The 15,508-nt window shown below is 38.2% G+C and overlaps 1 protein-coding gene across 1 annotated transcript; it reads right to left on the bottom strand.

Annotated features, from left to right (window-relative positions):
• Positions 1-7,106: 7,106 nt before the first annotated feature.
• On the bottom strand, positions 7,107-14,917 carry LOC311095331 (cytochrome P450 2K1-like). The gene is made up of 9 exons (XM_084133804.1): positions 14,565-14,917; positions 14,330-14,492; positions 10,673-10,822; positions 10,411-10,571; positions 10,143-10,322; positions 8,657-8,798; positions 8,384-8,568; positions 8,163-8,304; positions 7,107-8,036 (listed from the first exon to the last, which is right to left on the bottom strand). Exons 1-9 carry the CDS (start codon positions 14,766-14,768, stop codon positions 7,849-7,851), a joined length of 1,515 nt encoding a protein of 504 aa, XP_083989930.1. The 5' UTR covers positions 14,769-14,917; the 3' UTR covers positions 7,107-7,848.
• Between the last annotated feature and the right edge of the window lie 591 nt (positions 14,918-15,508).

Here is a 15,508-nt window from a genome sequence, read left to right as displayed (position 1 = left end):
AGAATTTCATGTTGTGTGGATGTTAACATTGTTGTTTAGGAGACGTTGGGTTTTGGTCACCATACCTCATGATGAAATGTCAGTGTTTGACATGAATATGACGTTGGCTTGACGTTTGATTTTGGTAAGTTAATGTCACAAGTAAATTGTAAAATGTCACATCTAATGATGTTAGAATTTGATGTTGTGCGGACGTCAACATTATGACGTCAAGGTGACGTTGGGGTTTGGTCACCATACCTCACGACTAAATGTCAGTGTTTGACGCAAATATGACGTTGTTAGGAGAAATTGGCTTGACGTTGTATTTTGGTTAGTTAATACCACAACCTAAAACCAACAAAATATCAACGTCTAATGATGTTAGAATTTGACGTTGTGCGGACGTCAACATTATGACGTCAAGGTGACGTTGGGGTTTGGTCACCATACCTCACGACTAAATGTCAGTGTTTGACGCAAATATGACGTTGTCAGGAGACGTTGGCTTGACGTTGTATTTTGGTTAGTTAATACCACAACCTAAAACCAACAAAATATCAACGTCTAATGATTTTAGAATTTGACGTTGTGCGGACGTCAACATTATGACGTCAAGGTGACGTTGGGTTTTGGTCACCATACCTCACGACTAAATGTCAGTGTTTGACGCAAATATGACGTTGTTAGGAGACGTTGGCTTGACGTTGTATTTTGGTTAGTTAATACCACAACCTAAAAACAACAACAAAATATCAACGTCTAATGATGTTAGAATTTGACGTTGTGCGGACGTCAACATTATGACGTCAAGGTGACGTTGGGGTTTGGTCACCATACCTCACAACTAAATGTCAGTGTTTGACGCAAATATGACGTTGTTAGGAGAAGTTGGCTTGACGTTGTATTTTGGTTAGTTAATACCACAACCTAAAACCAACAAAATATCAACGTCTAATGATGTTAGAATTTGAAGTTGTGCGGACGTCAACATTATGACGTCAAGGTGACGTTGGGGTTTGGTCACCATACCTCACGACTGAATGTCAGTGCTTGACGTAAATATGACGTTGTCTTGAGACGTTGGCTTGACGTTGTATTTTGGTTAGTAAATACCACAACCTAAAACCAACAAAACTTCTACGTCTAATGATGTTAGAATTTGACATTGTGTGGACGTTACCATTATGACGTCATAGAGACGTTGGATTTTGGTAACTTTACAACACAACCTAAAAACAACAAAATATCAACGTCAGCTGACGTCGGTATTGGACGTCAGCTTAACGTTGACATTAGACGTTGAGGTGATGTTGGATTTTAGTCAGGCCGTTCCTCTGTCGGTTTTATTTAATTACACTTTTATTTTATGTCACTAAGTCAACGCGTCTGATAATAGGCAATAAACATGTTGCACATATCATGATCGAGCTAGAAAAAATGTTCTGATGTTTTCTTAGACAAGCGTCATTCTACCAGATGAACTTATAGACCTTGCTAATATAACTTTAGACAAATATTAGCCTCCGATATATATATTTTTTATTATATTTTTTCTCATGCCCACTCTCCCAAAAAAACAACAACACGAAAGCAGTAGTTCGCCTCGTTCATATCGTTCGTTCCCGGTAAAAATACTAGTATGCATGACAACACAATAAAAAAAATTAAAAAATCGCCATCAGTTGGAAAGAAAATATTGCTTTACTTGCCTCGGTAGACATAACTGGTTTTGAAATAGCCGGTTCCTCTGCTCAGCTGGGTTGACAGCTGATCAGCTGGGTTGCTCGTGGCGAGGGGGGAGGGACAACAGTTCGTTTTTATGACAGAGTGTATGAAAGCATTTACTACCAGACACTAGGGGGAGCTTCGTAGAGAAAAAACACTCAGGCTTGCCTGGTGTCCCTTTAATTTATATTGTCACGTAATATTGTTAGATTAAATAACTTCATATGAACTTGCCATACCTTGACTTTTAGTAAATTGGCACCACTGAGGGATGGTCCATCATTTTTTTTCTCCCAAATTAAGCCAGTTGAAAAACATTGGATGATGCGAATTATTCTGGCCCACCCACAATTTTAGAGGCCCACCCATCATGTACTTTCTGCCTCCGCCACTGGTGCTGATAATGCAATATTTAAATGTGTTTAATGACACAACACACTTTTGAGCAGTGATAAATCTTGGGAGGTGATATGTGAATCAGGATACTTGATGATAGTGATAGTGATGATGATGATGATGTCACCATCAATAAGAATCCAACATCACCTGATCACATAACAAAAGTGATTTATAAACACAGAGCCAGAGAAAAACTATTTAAAAATTCAAGGGTCAAGAGCCTAACTAAAGCAAAACCCGATCACCATAAGGGCGACTTCAAGCAAAACATTTTCAATAAAACATCGATATTTAAACTTTTGTCAACTCTCAATAAGAACTTCTGTATAGATATACCAGAAAGTCAAACTAGTTTGAAATAAATTAAGCTGGTAATGCTGTTTGTGGAGTAGTTTAATCCACCTCTGCTGAGATCTTTAGAGATTTATTGTCTTTTTTTTAAATCTTCAGTTGATTTAATCTAAGGCTGTGGCTGAAGTCAGTTGTAGTTCTTGTTGTTTCCCTTTCCTTCAGTGATTCTGCTTGTTAGCAGCAGGTGTTCATCACTTATGCTCAATCATCACTTGATTAATCAATTAATTATCTCATTAACTTGAACTCTTGAACTTGAACTTGATTCAGAGTTACACACTCTTTAGAGTGGGACCATATGTACTCTGAGCAGAGTTCATTTAACTCTGGGGATTTTGCTGTGTGGGATCAATAATGATGCTGCTGGTCTTTGTGTGTAACCGACTAGCATACACAGTATCCAAGCTCATAGAACCCGGAAATCATCTGACCGTTTTTACAAGGAGGGACAGAGCCGTGTAGAATAATGGTTAAATATGTGAAAAATAATGTGAATTTTTAAAAACGAAGCATGAACACATGTTACAATGCACCCCACAAACACAATCAAGCCTTCGAAAAAAGGTGTTTCACCACCCCTTTAAGTATTTATTGTGCGTCCTTACCATTCAGCTTAGTAACTGTGTATTTTGAATTACATTTTAAAAATTAATTTATATTAAGTCAAGTCAAGTCAAGTTTATTTATATAGCGCTTTTCACAATACAGATTGTATCAAAGCAGCTTCACAGTATTAAATTAAAATAATACATCAATGCTTGTTTCTAGTGGAAAATGTCCACGTTTGGTAATGCTGATCAATAGTATTGTTGATTATTTAATTAAATTAAATATCCCAAATATCCCCAACTGAGCAAGCCAAAGGCAACAGTGGCAAGGAACCGAAAAACTCCATCAGGTGACCTAATGGAGAAAAAAAAACCTTGGGAGAACCCAGGCTCAGTTGGGGGCCAGTTCTCCTCTGGCGTTTATGAACTAGAGGTTGGATTTAACTGTAAGATTAAAAGTATTATATGAATGCCTGGCTGAAAAGATGCGTCTTTAATCTAGTTTTAAACTGGGAGAGCGAGTCTGAGCAACGAACAGTATCAGGAAGACTATTCCAGAGTTTTGGAGCTAAATGTGAAAATGCTCTCCCTCCTTTGGTGGATCTGGATATCCTAGGTATGCTAGGCCTAGGCCTCGAATTTAGTGATCTTAAAGAGCGCGATGGACTATAGGGCGATAGAAGATCCGTTAAATAGACTGGAGCTAAACCGTTTAGGGCTTTATAAGTCAGTAGCAATACCTTGTAATTAATACGGAACTTTATAGGTAACCAATGTAGTGATGATAAAATTGGTGTTATATGATCATATTTTCTTGATCTAGTAAGAACTCTAGCGGCGGCATTTTGGACTAACTGTAGCTTGTTTATTGAGGATGCAGGACAACCGGCTAATAAAGCATTACAGTAATCTAGTCTCAAGGTCATGAATGCATGAACTAATTTTTCTGCATCAGAAACTGATAGCATGTTACGTAGCTTAGCAATGTTTCTAAGGTGGAAAAAGGCTGTTCTTGTAACATATGAAATATGATTTTCAAAAGACAGGTTGCAGTCTAGTATAACACCTAGGTCTTTTACTGTAGAGGATAAAGTAACAGGACATCCTACTATGTTAAAGTTGTAGTGTGAGAGGTTTTGTGGGCGGTTTTTTAAACCGATGATTAGTACCTCTGTCTTGTCTGGATTTAATAAAATAAAATTGTGTGTCATCCAATCTTTTATATCTTTAACACACTCTGTCAAATTGGATAATTTAGCGTTTTCATCTGGCCGTGATGAAATATAGATTTGAGTGTCATCAGCATAACAATGGAAACTAATTCCATGTTTCCTTATAATATTTCCAAGTGGCAGCATATATATTGAGAATAACAGAGTGCCCAACACAGATCCCTGCGGCACTCCATAGTTTACTGGAGTTATGATCGATTTTTCTCCATTTAAATAGACAAAATGGTAGCGGTCAGATAAGTATGATCTGAACCAACTTAATGCTTGTCCTTGAACACCAGTATAATTTTGTAGTCGATCTAAGAGTATTGTGTGATCTATAGTATCGAACGCAGCACTAAGATCGAGTAAAACTAGTATTGAGATACAGCCTTGGTCAAAAGCTAAAAGTAAGTCATTTGTAATTTTAACGAGCGCAGTTTCAGTGCTATGGTGCGGTCTGAATCCAGACTGAAACTTTTCATAGATGTAATTTTCTTGCAAGAAAGAGCCCAGTTGAGCGGACACCACTTTTTCTAGTATTTTAGACATAAAAGGAAGATTTGAAATGGGTCTATAATTTGCTAGATTATGCGGGTCTAATTGTGGTTTCTTAATGAGAGGTTTTATAACTGCCAGTTTAAATGTTCTTGGAACATGACCTAAAGATAAAGATGAGTTAATAATATTGAGTAGAGGCTCTTCCACTATAGGTAACACTTCTTTCAGTAGTTTAGTTGGTATAGGATCTAATAAACATGTTGTTGTTTTAGATGAAATGATACGTTTATTTAACTCTTTTTGTTCTATAGTTGTAAAGCACTGTAATTGTTCTTGCGTCGTGATAATTGAGGCTGAATTATAAGGCGCGATTGAGGATTGAACGTTTACAATTGTGGTTCTGATGTTTTCTATTTTCTCAGTGAAGAACTTCATGAAATCATTACTACTAAACTGTAACGGAATATTTTGTTCAGGTGACATGTTTATTTGTTAGTCTAGCCACGGTGCTAAATAAAAACCTAGGATTGTTTTGGTTGTTTTCTATTAGTTTGCGGAGGTGCTCAGCCATATATTAGGCAGCCATCATATATTAGGCAGCAACTGAACAGTCAGTTCTTGAATTTCATATTACTGTTGAATACATATATATTTGTTGCTAAAAGTCAAAACTGATGTATCAGACCTTGCTAGCTGCCAGTTATCTGCAATATTAGCAAAAATGTCATTTCCGCAGCATGTCTTTACCGCAGCATTTTTAGGTGTTGCTGTAAAGACTTTGAGTTGTGGCAGAGGCAAATTCAAGGCTTTATACTGTATATTACACTGATCAGCCACAATATTTAAACCACTGATAGGTGTGGTGAATATAATTTATTATATCAGTACGATGGCACCTGTCAAGAGGATATATTAGGCAGCAACTGAACAGTCAGTTCTTGAATTTCATAAGTTGGAAGCAGAGAAAAGAGTAAGAGAAAATATCTGAGTGACTTTGACAAGGGCCAAATGGTGATGGCAAGACAACTGCATCAGTGCATCTCCAAAACAGCAGGTCTTGTGGGGTTTTTATGGTCTGTAGTGGTTAGTACCTACCAAAAGAGGTGCAAGGAAGGACAACCGGTGAACAGGGTCATGGACGCCCAAGACTCACACATGCACACGGGGAGCAAATGCTTGTCTGCCTGGTCCGATCACACAAAAGAGCTACTGTAGCTCAAATAATTGCGGAAAACCTTAATGCTGCCCATGATAGAAAGGTTTCAGAACACACAGTGCATAGCAGTTTGCTGGTTTGCAGCACACAGGACAAAGTGCCTATGATGACCCCTGTCCACCACCGAAAGTGCCTACAATGGGCATGTGAGTGTGTCAGGACTGGACCACCCGACCAAGAGACAGCAGCAGGATGCACTGTGGGAAGAAGGCAGGCCGGTGGATGGAGTGTGATGCACAGGGCAATGTTCTGCTAGGAAACTTTGGGTCCTGGCATTCATGTGGATGTTACTTTGACACGTATCACCTACCTAAATTTGTGGCAATGGTGGCAATGATGGCAGTGGCCTGTTTCAGCAGGACAATGCACGCTGCCACAATGCAAAAATTGTTCAGGAAGGGTTTGAGGGACATGACAAAGAGTTCTAGGTGTTGCCTTGGCTTCAAAATTCCCCATAGCTCAATCCGATTGAGCATCTATTACCCCTTTTCCACCAAAAAAGAACTGGTTCGGAACTGGTGCTGGTTCAAAGTTGGTTCAACTTGCGAACCTTCTCAGAACCTGTTTGTTTTTCCACTGACTAGAGAGCCCAGCGAACGACGTTGTTATATCACTGTGTACGTTGCCATAGGCTACGTCTTAGCTTTCCTAGAAAGGCTTGCGCCAAATTCAAACATAACAATTACAATGTTGGACTACATTGTCTTTATGCAAATGTTTCTCCTTGCTTCGCGATCCTATATTGGGGTCAGAAGAAGACGTTTAGAACACATTTGTGCTGCTCGTCTGGATTATAGACGGAGATTATGCTCGAGAAGAAGTTCGACAATAACCCCGCCCCCAGCCCCCGACGTAAGCATGACGTGGTTAAAGAACGGTTCTAGTCCAGCAAAGAGTTGGTGCCGCTTTGGAACCAATTTTCCTGGCCGAGAACCGGTTCTTTGGCTGTCGAAACACAAAGAACTGGTTCGCGAGTAGGCACCGGCTCTGAACCGGCACCAGCACTGCCTTGGTGGAAAAGGGGTATGTGAGATGTGCTTGATGAACAAATCTGAACCATGGAGGCCCCACCTCACAATCTGATACCACAGGACACATACAGAGGTCTTGTGGAGTCCTTGCCTTGACATATCAGAGCTGTTTTGGCAGCATGAGGGGAAACTACATGATATTAGGCAGGTGGTTTTAATGCTGTGGCTGATCAGTGTACATTGCAAATATTAAATCTATTGTAAACTATATATAAACATGTCATTTTTGTAACCCTTGATGATACCAGATTAACCTACAATAAGATGACAGAAGAGGGGTAGTGAGAAAAGACCCAAACAGATATGAAGAGTTAAGACAGTGGAGGATAAACAAAAGAAACAAAACAAAATACTGAAGGCCTCAAATTAAGTTTGTTGTTACAATAGAAATTCATACATGTGTTATTATTTGAAACAAGAAAAGTCTTTTCTGCAATACCTCTACTATCTTTGACAAACTACCTTCTGTTTTTATCTGTTACTGTTTATCTCTACAGTAACCTATTGTTAAGGTTACATTATTAACATGTGCCATTAACATTGTGTCCTTACCGATATAAACTGTCATTACCGCAGCAATGATTTATTTGAATTATTAATCAGATTTTTGTTTGCAAAAATTATTTTAACATTTCAGTAGAGATGATTTACACATTGTGTGAAAACAACACATTTTTTAATTATATTTTTTACTACAAAACGTTTTCATAAAAGAAATTAACAAACACAATATGCACCTGCTGCTCAAGATGTTTTATGCAATAAAAAAAGTCAGAAGTGATTTTGGTTTGTGGAGTTATTCGCATACATTTTGTGAATTTAATCATTCCAGTTCTTATTTAAACTGAGGAAAAATGTCTTCTTTCTGTTTTGATTGTCCAGTATCAGGAGCGTCTGATCGCACACAGCTTGTGTGGGGACGGATTCAACGTGATTCCCACTATTCCTTTGAGATCCAGATCATCTTCAGACACTCCAGGTGGAGTTGTGAAGCGGTAGCTCTGAAGGAGGGAAGTGAAGAACAGGAAGAGCTCCATCCTGGCCAAACTCTCTCCCAAACAAACCCTTCGGCCTGAGAGAGAGAGAGAAAGAGAGCAAGAGAGAGAGAGAGAGAGATACAGATACAGACAAACTATTTAAATTTCAAAAGAAATTATTCTTTCTTCAAAACACTGGGTGTTTAGAGTGGAGCGTATACCTGCAGAAAAGGGCATGAAAGCGTCTCTCTTGACAAACTGGCCCTTCTCATCTAGGAAGTGTTCTGGGTAAAAGCTGTTCGGTTTCTCCCATTCGCTTGGATCCTTCAAAACAGACGTCAGCAGAGGAACTACAGTGGTACCCTAGAAAATGGAGAAAAGACAATGTTCAAGATGCACATAGTATTTTTTCTAGGGCTAAATATTTATTCTTCTCACTGACCTTCTTGATGAAGTATCCATTGAAGTGAACATCACAGCTGGTTATATGCGGCAGACTCAAGGGAACAATATTAGCCAGTCTCTGGGTTTCATGAATCACTGCATCTGTATACGGTAATTTCTTTCTATCTTCCACCACTGGCTGACGTCCACCGATCACTCGGTCAATCTCCTCATGAATTTGATCTGCACAAAAATGCAACACACATTTGTTCCTGTAGACAACATTAAACTCAGCATTGAGGAAAAACTCTTGGCATTACTGTGCTTTTACCCTGTATATGAGGGTATTTGGCCATGAGCATCAAACCCCAGCGCAGAGTCGTTCCTGTGGTGTCAGTACCAGCGACAAACAGATTTGCCACCGTCACAAGAAGATTCTCCTGGTGAAAGTGTGTGTCCTTCTTACAGGATTGCTGACATGCAAAAATACATTCAAAATGCTCAATTAAACTTCTAATAATTAGAAAACTTTAACATCAAAATTCATGTAGTTGTATTTTACGAACCAAAATACAAACAATACAAACTTTGGAGAAAAAGAAACAAAGCAATGCATGAAACGAGAAACAGGTGCAATGCATTAATCAAACAATGAATGACCAAAAGCTAACAGAGGAAACAGAACAGGAAACCAATAAAAATACAACTGAAACTCAGACAAAATGTGATAGTAACACTTTACAATAAGGTCCCATTAGTAGTTAGCATTAACATGAACTAACCATGAGCAATACCTTTGTTAAAGTAATTATTCTTTTTTTAATGTAAGGCCTGGGGCACACTAGACGATTTTTAAAACTGATTTTAGATTTTAAAACTGTGGGAGACCACAGAGCAGTTTGAACCAATTTTTAGCATTTTTAGCATTTTAATCTTCCGAATGCACACACTAGAAGATTCGTCCTGGACCGCGAGACCGCACACCTGTCCATTGTATTAACATTTTCACAGTGAGATGATATCTCATGGAGACTCACGAGATCAAACTTGAGAAGAAAAACAAATGGAGGACGATCAACGTCGTCAGCTGGTTCTCCTGGCGAGAGTTTTGTGGGAAGAAAAACAAAGGAGAAAATAATATGGGTGATCTTCTTTCTCAATACTCCACTTTTGTGGCTTGTTTGTGGCTGCCAAGTTTCAGCTATAGAAGCACGCAACATCCGGTTGGTTAAGTTTGCTCGCTCTCATTGGCTATCGCGGGTATTACATCAGAGGCAGCCCGATCAAGAGTCATGAGAACATGTTTGATATTTATGATTTGAGATTGTGTGGGCTCTGACGTGATCGGGAGCAGTAAAATAATCGTAATGACACCACGCACTTGAGGATTATTTTGGACCAAAAGTCGTTTGCAAGAAGCCTTGAATCAGGTCACACACCCCAGATCATTGGGGGCGCAAATCAGGCCAAAATCGGCTTTAAAAGTGTGTGGCCAGCCTTAGGAAAAAAATAACTTTTAACTAACTTTTAATTTGAATAATGTGTTAATAATGTTGAAATTAACATGAACTATGATGAATACATGCTTTAGAAGTATTTTTAATTGTTAGTTCATCTTAAATTAATTAATGTTTACAAAAGGAACCTTATTGTATTATGTTGCCAATTATATTTAGTTTTAGCATCTTTTGTGCATATTTAATTTTCATTTAATATCTATGACTAATAATTAAATAAATAATTCAGTTTAAATATCAAAGCTGATGATTACTTTTCACTTTCTCCTGTATTTCTATGGAACAAGGAGATTTCTGTACCTCGTCCCTCTGTTTGCGGATGAGAAAGGAGTCGACAAACCCTCTGCGGTCTTGTGGATTCAGAGTCTCCAGCAGTCCAGTGATCAACTTTGTCATTTCTGCTCTAGTTTTCAACACATTTCTTACAAGAATCCTTTTGCTGTTGAGGAATGGACCCAACCATGGAAATATATTATAAAGCTACAAGTACACACAGAGAAAAAAAAATGCATGTATTAATGAGTTTAAAAAAGTCACTAAAAACATAAAGTAAAACATACTTCCATACCATCATAGAAGCCGATCCACCAACTCGAACATTTTCATTTGCCCTGTCAACCATTTCTGTGAATTGAGGGTCTTTGTATTCAAATCTGCTGCCGTACACAATAGATGAGATGATGTTTGACACAGCGTAGTTCACAGGCTGTGTTGTGTCAAAGGGTTTCCCTGTGAAGAGCAAACAAATGTCTCTCAACGGATCCAACTAAGATATATAAACTCATATAAACTATGATTGCAGATGTCCATAAATGTGTTTCAGCTTGTACCTTCAAACTTATCAAACTCTCCTTTCAGATACTGAATTTCCTCTATGATTTTCTCTTCACTTCCTCTCTTGCCCATCCCGAAGTCCCGCAGGTTGCTGAGAGCAAAGCGTCGCATCTCTCTCCAGTTCTCTCCATTGGAAAAGAGGATTCCTGATCAACACAGACAAAACCAACTGACCGTGAGTCTCAGCAACAACACAAGCAGAAAATTATTACTTACTGGGTTAAACATACATTAACCTTAGACCTCTGGGACTTATACAGGGTCAGCTTGCTTATACATGTTATATGTCAGGTTAATGAGCGACAAGTCATTTCACCACTGAATACATTGTAAAATCCAACAGTTGTTATAACTGTCAATTTTTAGCTAACTTTACTTAATGTCTAAACTTAATTGTAAATATAGTAATCTATACTATTCACATACTATGCATTTACTCAGAAAACCCAAGGGGCAATTCTTAAAAGACTTTTCACTCATTCTTTTCACTCATTTCCTCACTTCTGCAGTTATCTTTCTCTGCATTCACTCATTTCCTAAAGTCATCATCTTGAATGTGGAATTGTCAAAATAACTGAAACATTTGAGAGAACATCACATAAGCTGACTTCATAAATTTATGTTAATTTCCCTAAAATATTTTTGAACTCATCATTATGGCGATCAGTGTTCCCTTTGGTTGGGCACTTGGAACTTCATTTATATTATTGTAGTTCTCTTCCTATTGATGCAGTGATGCAACAAGAAAAACACAGTTATTTGGTTTCAGAGGAAGGGAAGTAATAAATAGGTTGCCTTTAAAAGGTGATCTAATTTCTTAACTTTATTTTTCATGTTGAATAATGATCTTTTACAATTGTATTGCTAACACTTATGAAACCTGTGAAACTTGTATTTGGGTTGATATAATCCCTCTATATTTGTGAAAATATCTTGCAATTGTCCATTCTTGAGTCACACACAGACTTCAATATTCAGCATGCACAACAAAACAATGGAAACAATGAAATGTTATTAATTTGTATTAATTGTAACAATAACACATTTATTTGCTGTTTTTGTTGTGCTACTACTGACACAAGACAGCAAATAAAATTGGCAAATTAAACAACAAAAATAGTCAAACAAAACAAATGCATAATAGACCCTTTTCACAGACTTTAATGACAGTTTTTAGTGGTCATAATAATAATTGTCGTGTCTGCTCGCAGATAAATAATAACGCAACACAATTGTTTGCTGTGCAACTCACGTTATTCTTTTACTGAACTGTAACTGAGCTCAATTCTCAATACATCACTATATAGGTCACCACAAGGTGGCAGGCTTATCACAAAAACGATGATACCCAATAGTACATACATTACAATAATTGTCTCGGTGTGGTGCAGGCAGACGAAGTTTTACTCACAATATAACTCAAACAGGTGCATAGAAGACGGAAGGTACACACACTTAATACAACGGACGTTAAAAAATAAATACAACCTCACGTTATGTCAATCACGCTTGCACACTGTAAGTTGTAAGCAAGTAAGTTGTTCACCACCACATGTTTTTTGCATGTTTATAATGAGCTCATATTAGTGTCAAATTTAATATAAAAAAAATAGTTTTTACTTCAGTAGGTAAACCCAATTAAATTAGCCTGGAGAGGCCACAAGGAACTGAAAGCAGGGGTTTTCCTGCATAGATAATTACAAGGCGGCCGCCTCCGTCAAATTTCGTGCCGCCTCCAGCTCTCGACAAAACTTGGACACACAGTCACATGCTCACGCCGCCTTCACACTGGCAGTTGAAATCAGCTCCGATACGGCTACAAAACGACCGGAAGTCATTCATTTCCTATGTAGATTCGCAGACCGCATGCGAATGGGTCCGAAGCGGGTCCGAACGAGTGCGGTGCGAAAAAAATCGTGTCCATTGGTCATCCGGATGCGTTCAAAAAATTGAACTCTTGCGAAAGGCTACGGACGGTTCCTATCCGACAATTCCAGCGGAAGTTAGCGTTGCTATGGTACTGATAAACAAACCTGGGGCATGTTTAAGTTCAAAACGGTGCGCAACGTTTTGCTACGGTTTCCGGGTTGAACGTCATGTTTCCTGGAAACGGCGTGCACCGGTGTGCAACGGGGTTTGAGATACGTTTTCTCTTGTTTGGTGGGTGTGTCAGAACTGCAGTCCAATCAGCAACAACATGTATATAAAGCACGTGGTATTAAAGTGAACTCGCACAATGGGTTCAAGGAAAGTATTAAATTTACAAATGTGTTCGATGCAGCTCGGTATAGGCAACAACTGAGGATATTAGAAGACATGTTTGTCGAAAGTTTTATTGTAAAAAATATAGGATATCAACAAAATGATGTAGTTGTTTATTTTAGCTTCATTGCAAGTGTATTGGTATAGAAATAAACAATGGTAGTTAAGTGCTTTTCCTAAAAATGAGAAAGAAAATACAGGGTATTAAAACAGTATGAACTACAAATAAAGTCAGTATGTGAGGCTAAATAGATGTGTTTTAGTCTGAATTAGGTAAGATGTTTGCTTCCATTTCAGTTTCAGCAATCCCTTCTCTCGATTGGGATGTTCTCTTTTGTTCTGGGCGGCAAGTGCAGTAACTGTAACATCGGGCATATTTTGTAGTATTAAACACATATTTATACCGACTTCATCAGGCTCCGAAAATTCTTCACAGAGAACACAAAGAATAGCCTTCTCAGCTGCCATAGTTGCAACTCTTGCGTCATCAGAACAGTGTGTTCAACGCACCACCGTTTCTGTTTAAAAAACGTTGTGCAACGTTTTGTCGGGGCTGAACGTAGCCCTGAATTCTTAACTTTTAATAAAATAAATAATGATTTTATAACGATAAGTTGTCATGTCATTTTTTTATTTTCATGATTTTCTAACGTTATTAGGGCAGTTAATACAATTAAAAGCCCTATACCACTATATCACATTTAGCCGACCTGACATGTCAACGTCCTGGGGAACTTTCTTCCACGCAGCAGCCTGTCTCTGACCCCCTCAACAGAGAGATCATACAGAATTGTACATTCTGACACTGACAAAATCAATTAATCTAAAATTAATTAAATCAAAAATCGTTAATCTCTCCGCCATTTTTGTTCTACTCGCTTCCGACGCTTTTCAACGGTGTAGTACGACGTCCGCTGGGGGCGTATTGCGTATTATGGAGCTGGTTTCAACTGCCAGTGTGAAGGCGGCGTCAGAAACACTTTTTCCACCGTGATGGTTCTGTTGCGGGTTCCCGGCCTGTGTCCATTCTCAAACCGTATAGTTTGCCGATAGTGCTGCGCGGATCATCATAATCCGCGGGTTGGGCGGGCCAAGTAATAAAAACATAACATTCCAATTAATCAAGGGTGGGTGACAGATAAATCATTATTATGTGTAGAGTTTAATAAAGACACGGAACCCTCATCATGGTGAAACGCCATGAACGTGCGTCACTCTTTTACTTTCGTTTTCAACAAAGTAATTATTTTCAGGGAAACCCAATCAAGGAAAACATATCAGGGTTCGACATTATCGCTTGTCCGGGACGCTGACTGGAAGGATTTGCAACATGTTTGTTTTTTCAACATGTCTAACATTTACAGTGTTAAGAAAACAACAAAGATTCCTACCATGTTCATCATTCATTATCCTGAAACCAGGTCCAATTTTTCTGTCGCCGAACTCTTCTGCATAGTTCACAAGAGCTTCTTTGACAGTTTTGTACCCAACTAAGACCACAGTTTTTCTGGGACCCAAAAACACTTGGAATATGTTTCCATAGGTTTTGGACAGCTGGAGGACACAAAAAAAGACAAATCTTAAAATGTTAGACCACTATTCATTTTAAACGTATCAAGTTCTCACCTCAAAAAAGGTGTCAAAGGGTCTCTCGAGGTCAAGGGTCAGCAGGTTCCCCAGCAGCGGCAGAGGTTTGGGTCCCGGTGGCTCTTTCCCCTCTTTCTGAGATCTGGATCCAGAGGTAAGCAAATACAAAACCAGAAGCAACAGCAAAGCACCCAGTAATGTACCTGTGCTGAGAAACTGCAGAAGTGACTCGATTACAGCCATTTTCTCTCTCAGCTTCTGAACTGATGCACTCACAGATTTAAAGCTGCTTTTTAAGGGAGGGACCTTGCGTGATCCTAAACTAATTGTAAATATCCATGAGAATAGAGGGTTGGTATCGTTACATCAGCATGTATGTGACACCCTGTGGTGAATCATTAACCTTCTTTAGCTTGTTAAAAAAAGACAGGAACATGAATCAAGCAATAAAGCCTTAAAAGTGCTGCCCTTAGACATTCCACACCTCCAGAATCCTTTTCTTTTTTTTCTTTTTTACAGCAAATCCATAATTCTTTATAACTATCAAGGATTGAGGACTGTTTTTAAAAGTTGAAGGACATTCAACACATGCACTCCAACACTTTTTATATAATGTGCGATATGCTTTTTAAATGTAATTTAATGTGTATGTTTATGTTTAATGACAATGTACAATGACAATAAAGTATCTTGCATCTTACATTATTAGGGAAAAGAAAAGTATTATTTCACAAATTCGAGTTGATGTTTTAGTAATTTTTGGCAGTACAGGTGAGTTTAATACGTTGATTGATCGCTTGTTAATATGGTTAATGATTTAATGCACTGAGCACTGCTGTAGTTTATATCGCAACACTATAAAAAAAAATATTAAAATATTCATGAACCATTATTGTATCATGCTTTTTAAGTAAATTCAACTTGAAGTAATTAAGTAAAATTAACAAGAGCAAGAAACCTTGTTATAAATACTTAAATATACA

Source organism: Abramis brama (assembly GCF_963993115.1).
Source record: "Abramis brama genome assembly, chromosome: 1".
Classification (NCBI taxonomy): Eukaryota; Metazoa; Chordata; class Actinopteri; order Cypriniformes; family Leuciscidae; genus Abramis; species Abramis brama.
Note: the sequence above shows the minus strand (reverse complement) of the source record. Positions and strands in the feature narration are given on the sequence as shown.

Coding starts and splice junctions, on each gene's coding strand:
- LOC311095331 (XM_084133804.1), bottom strand. CDS start 14,768: ATGGCTGTAATCGAGTCACTTCTGCAGTTTCTCAGCACAGGTACATTA. Junction 14,493..14,564: donor CCTTTGACACCTTTTTTGAG/GTGAGAACTTGA, acceptor TGTGTCCTCCAG/CTGTCCAAAACCTATGGAAA. Junction 10,572..10,672: donor AGAGTTTGATAAGTTTGAAG/GTACAAGCTGAA, acceptor TGCTCTTCACAG/GGAAACCCTTTGACACAACA.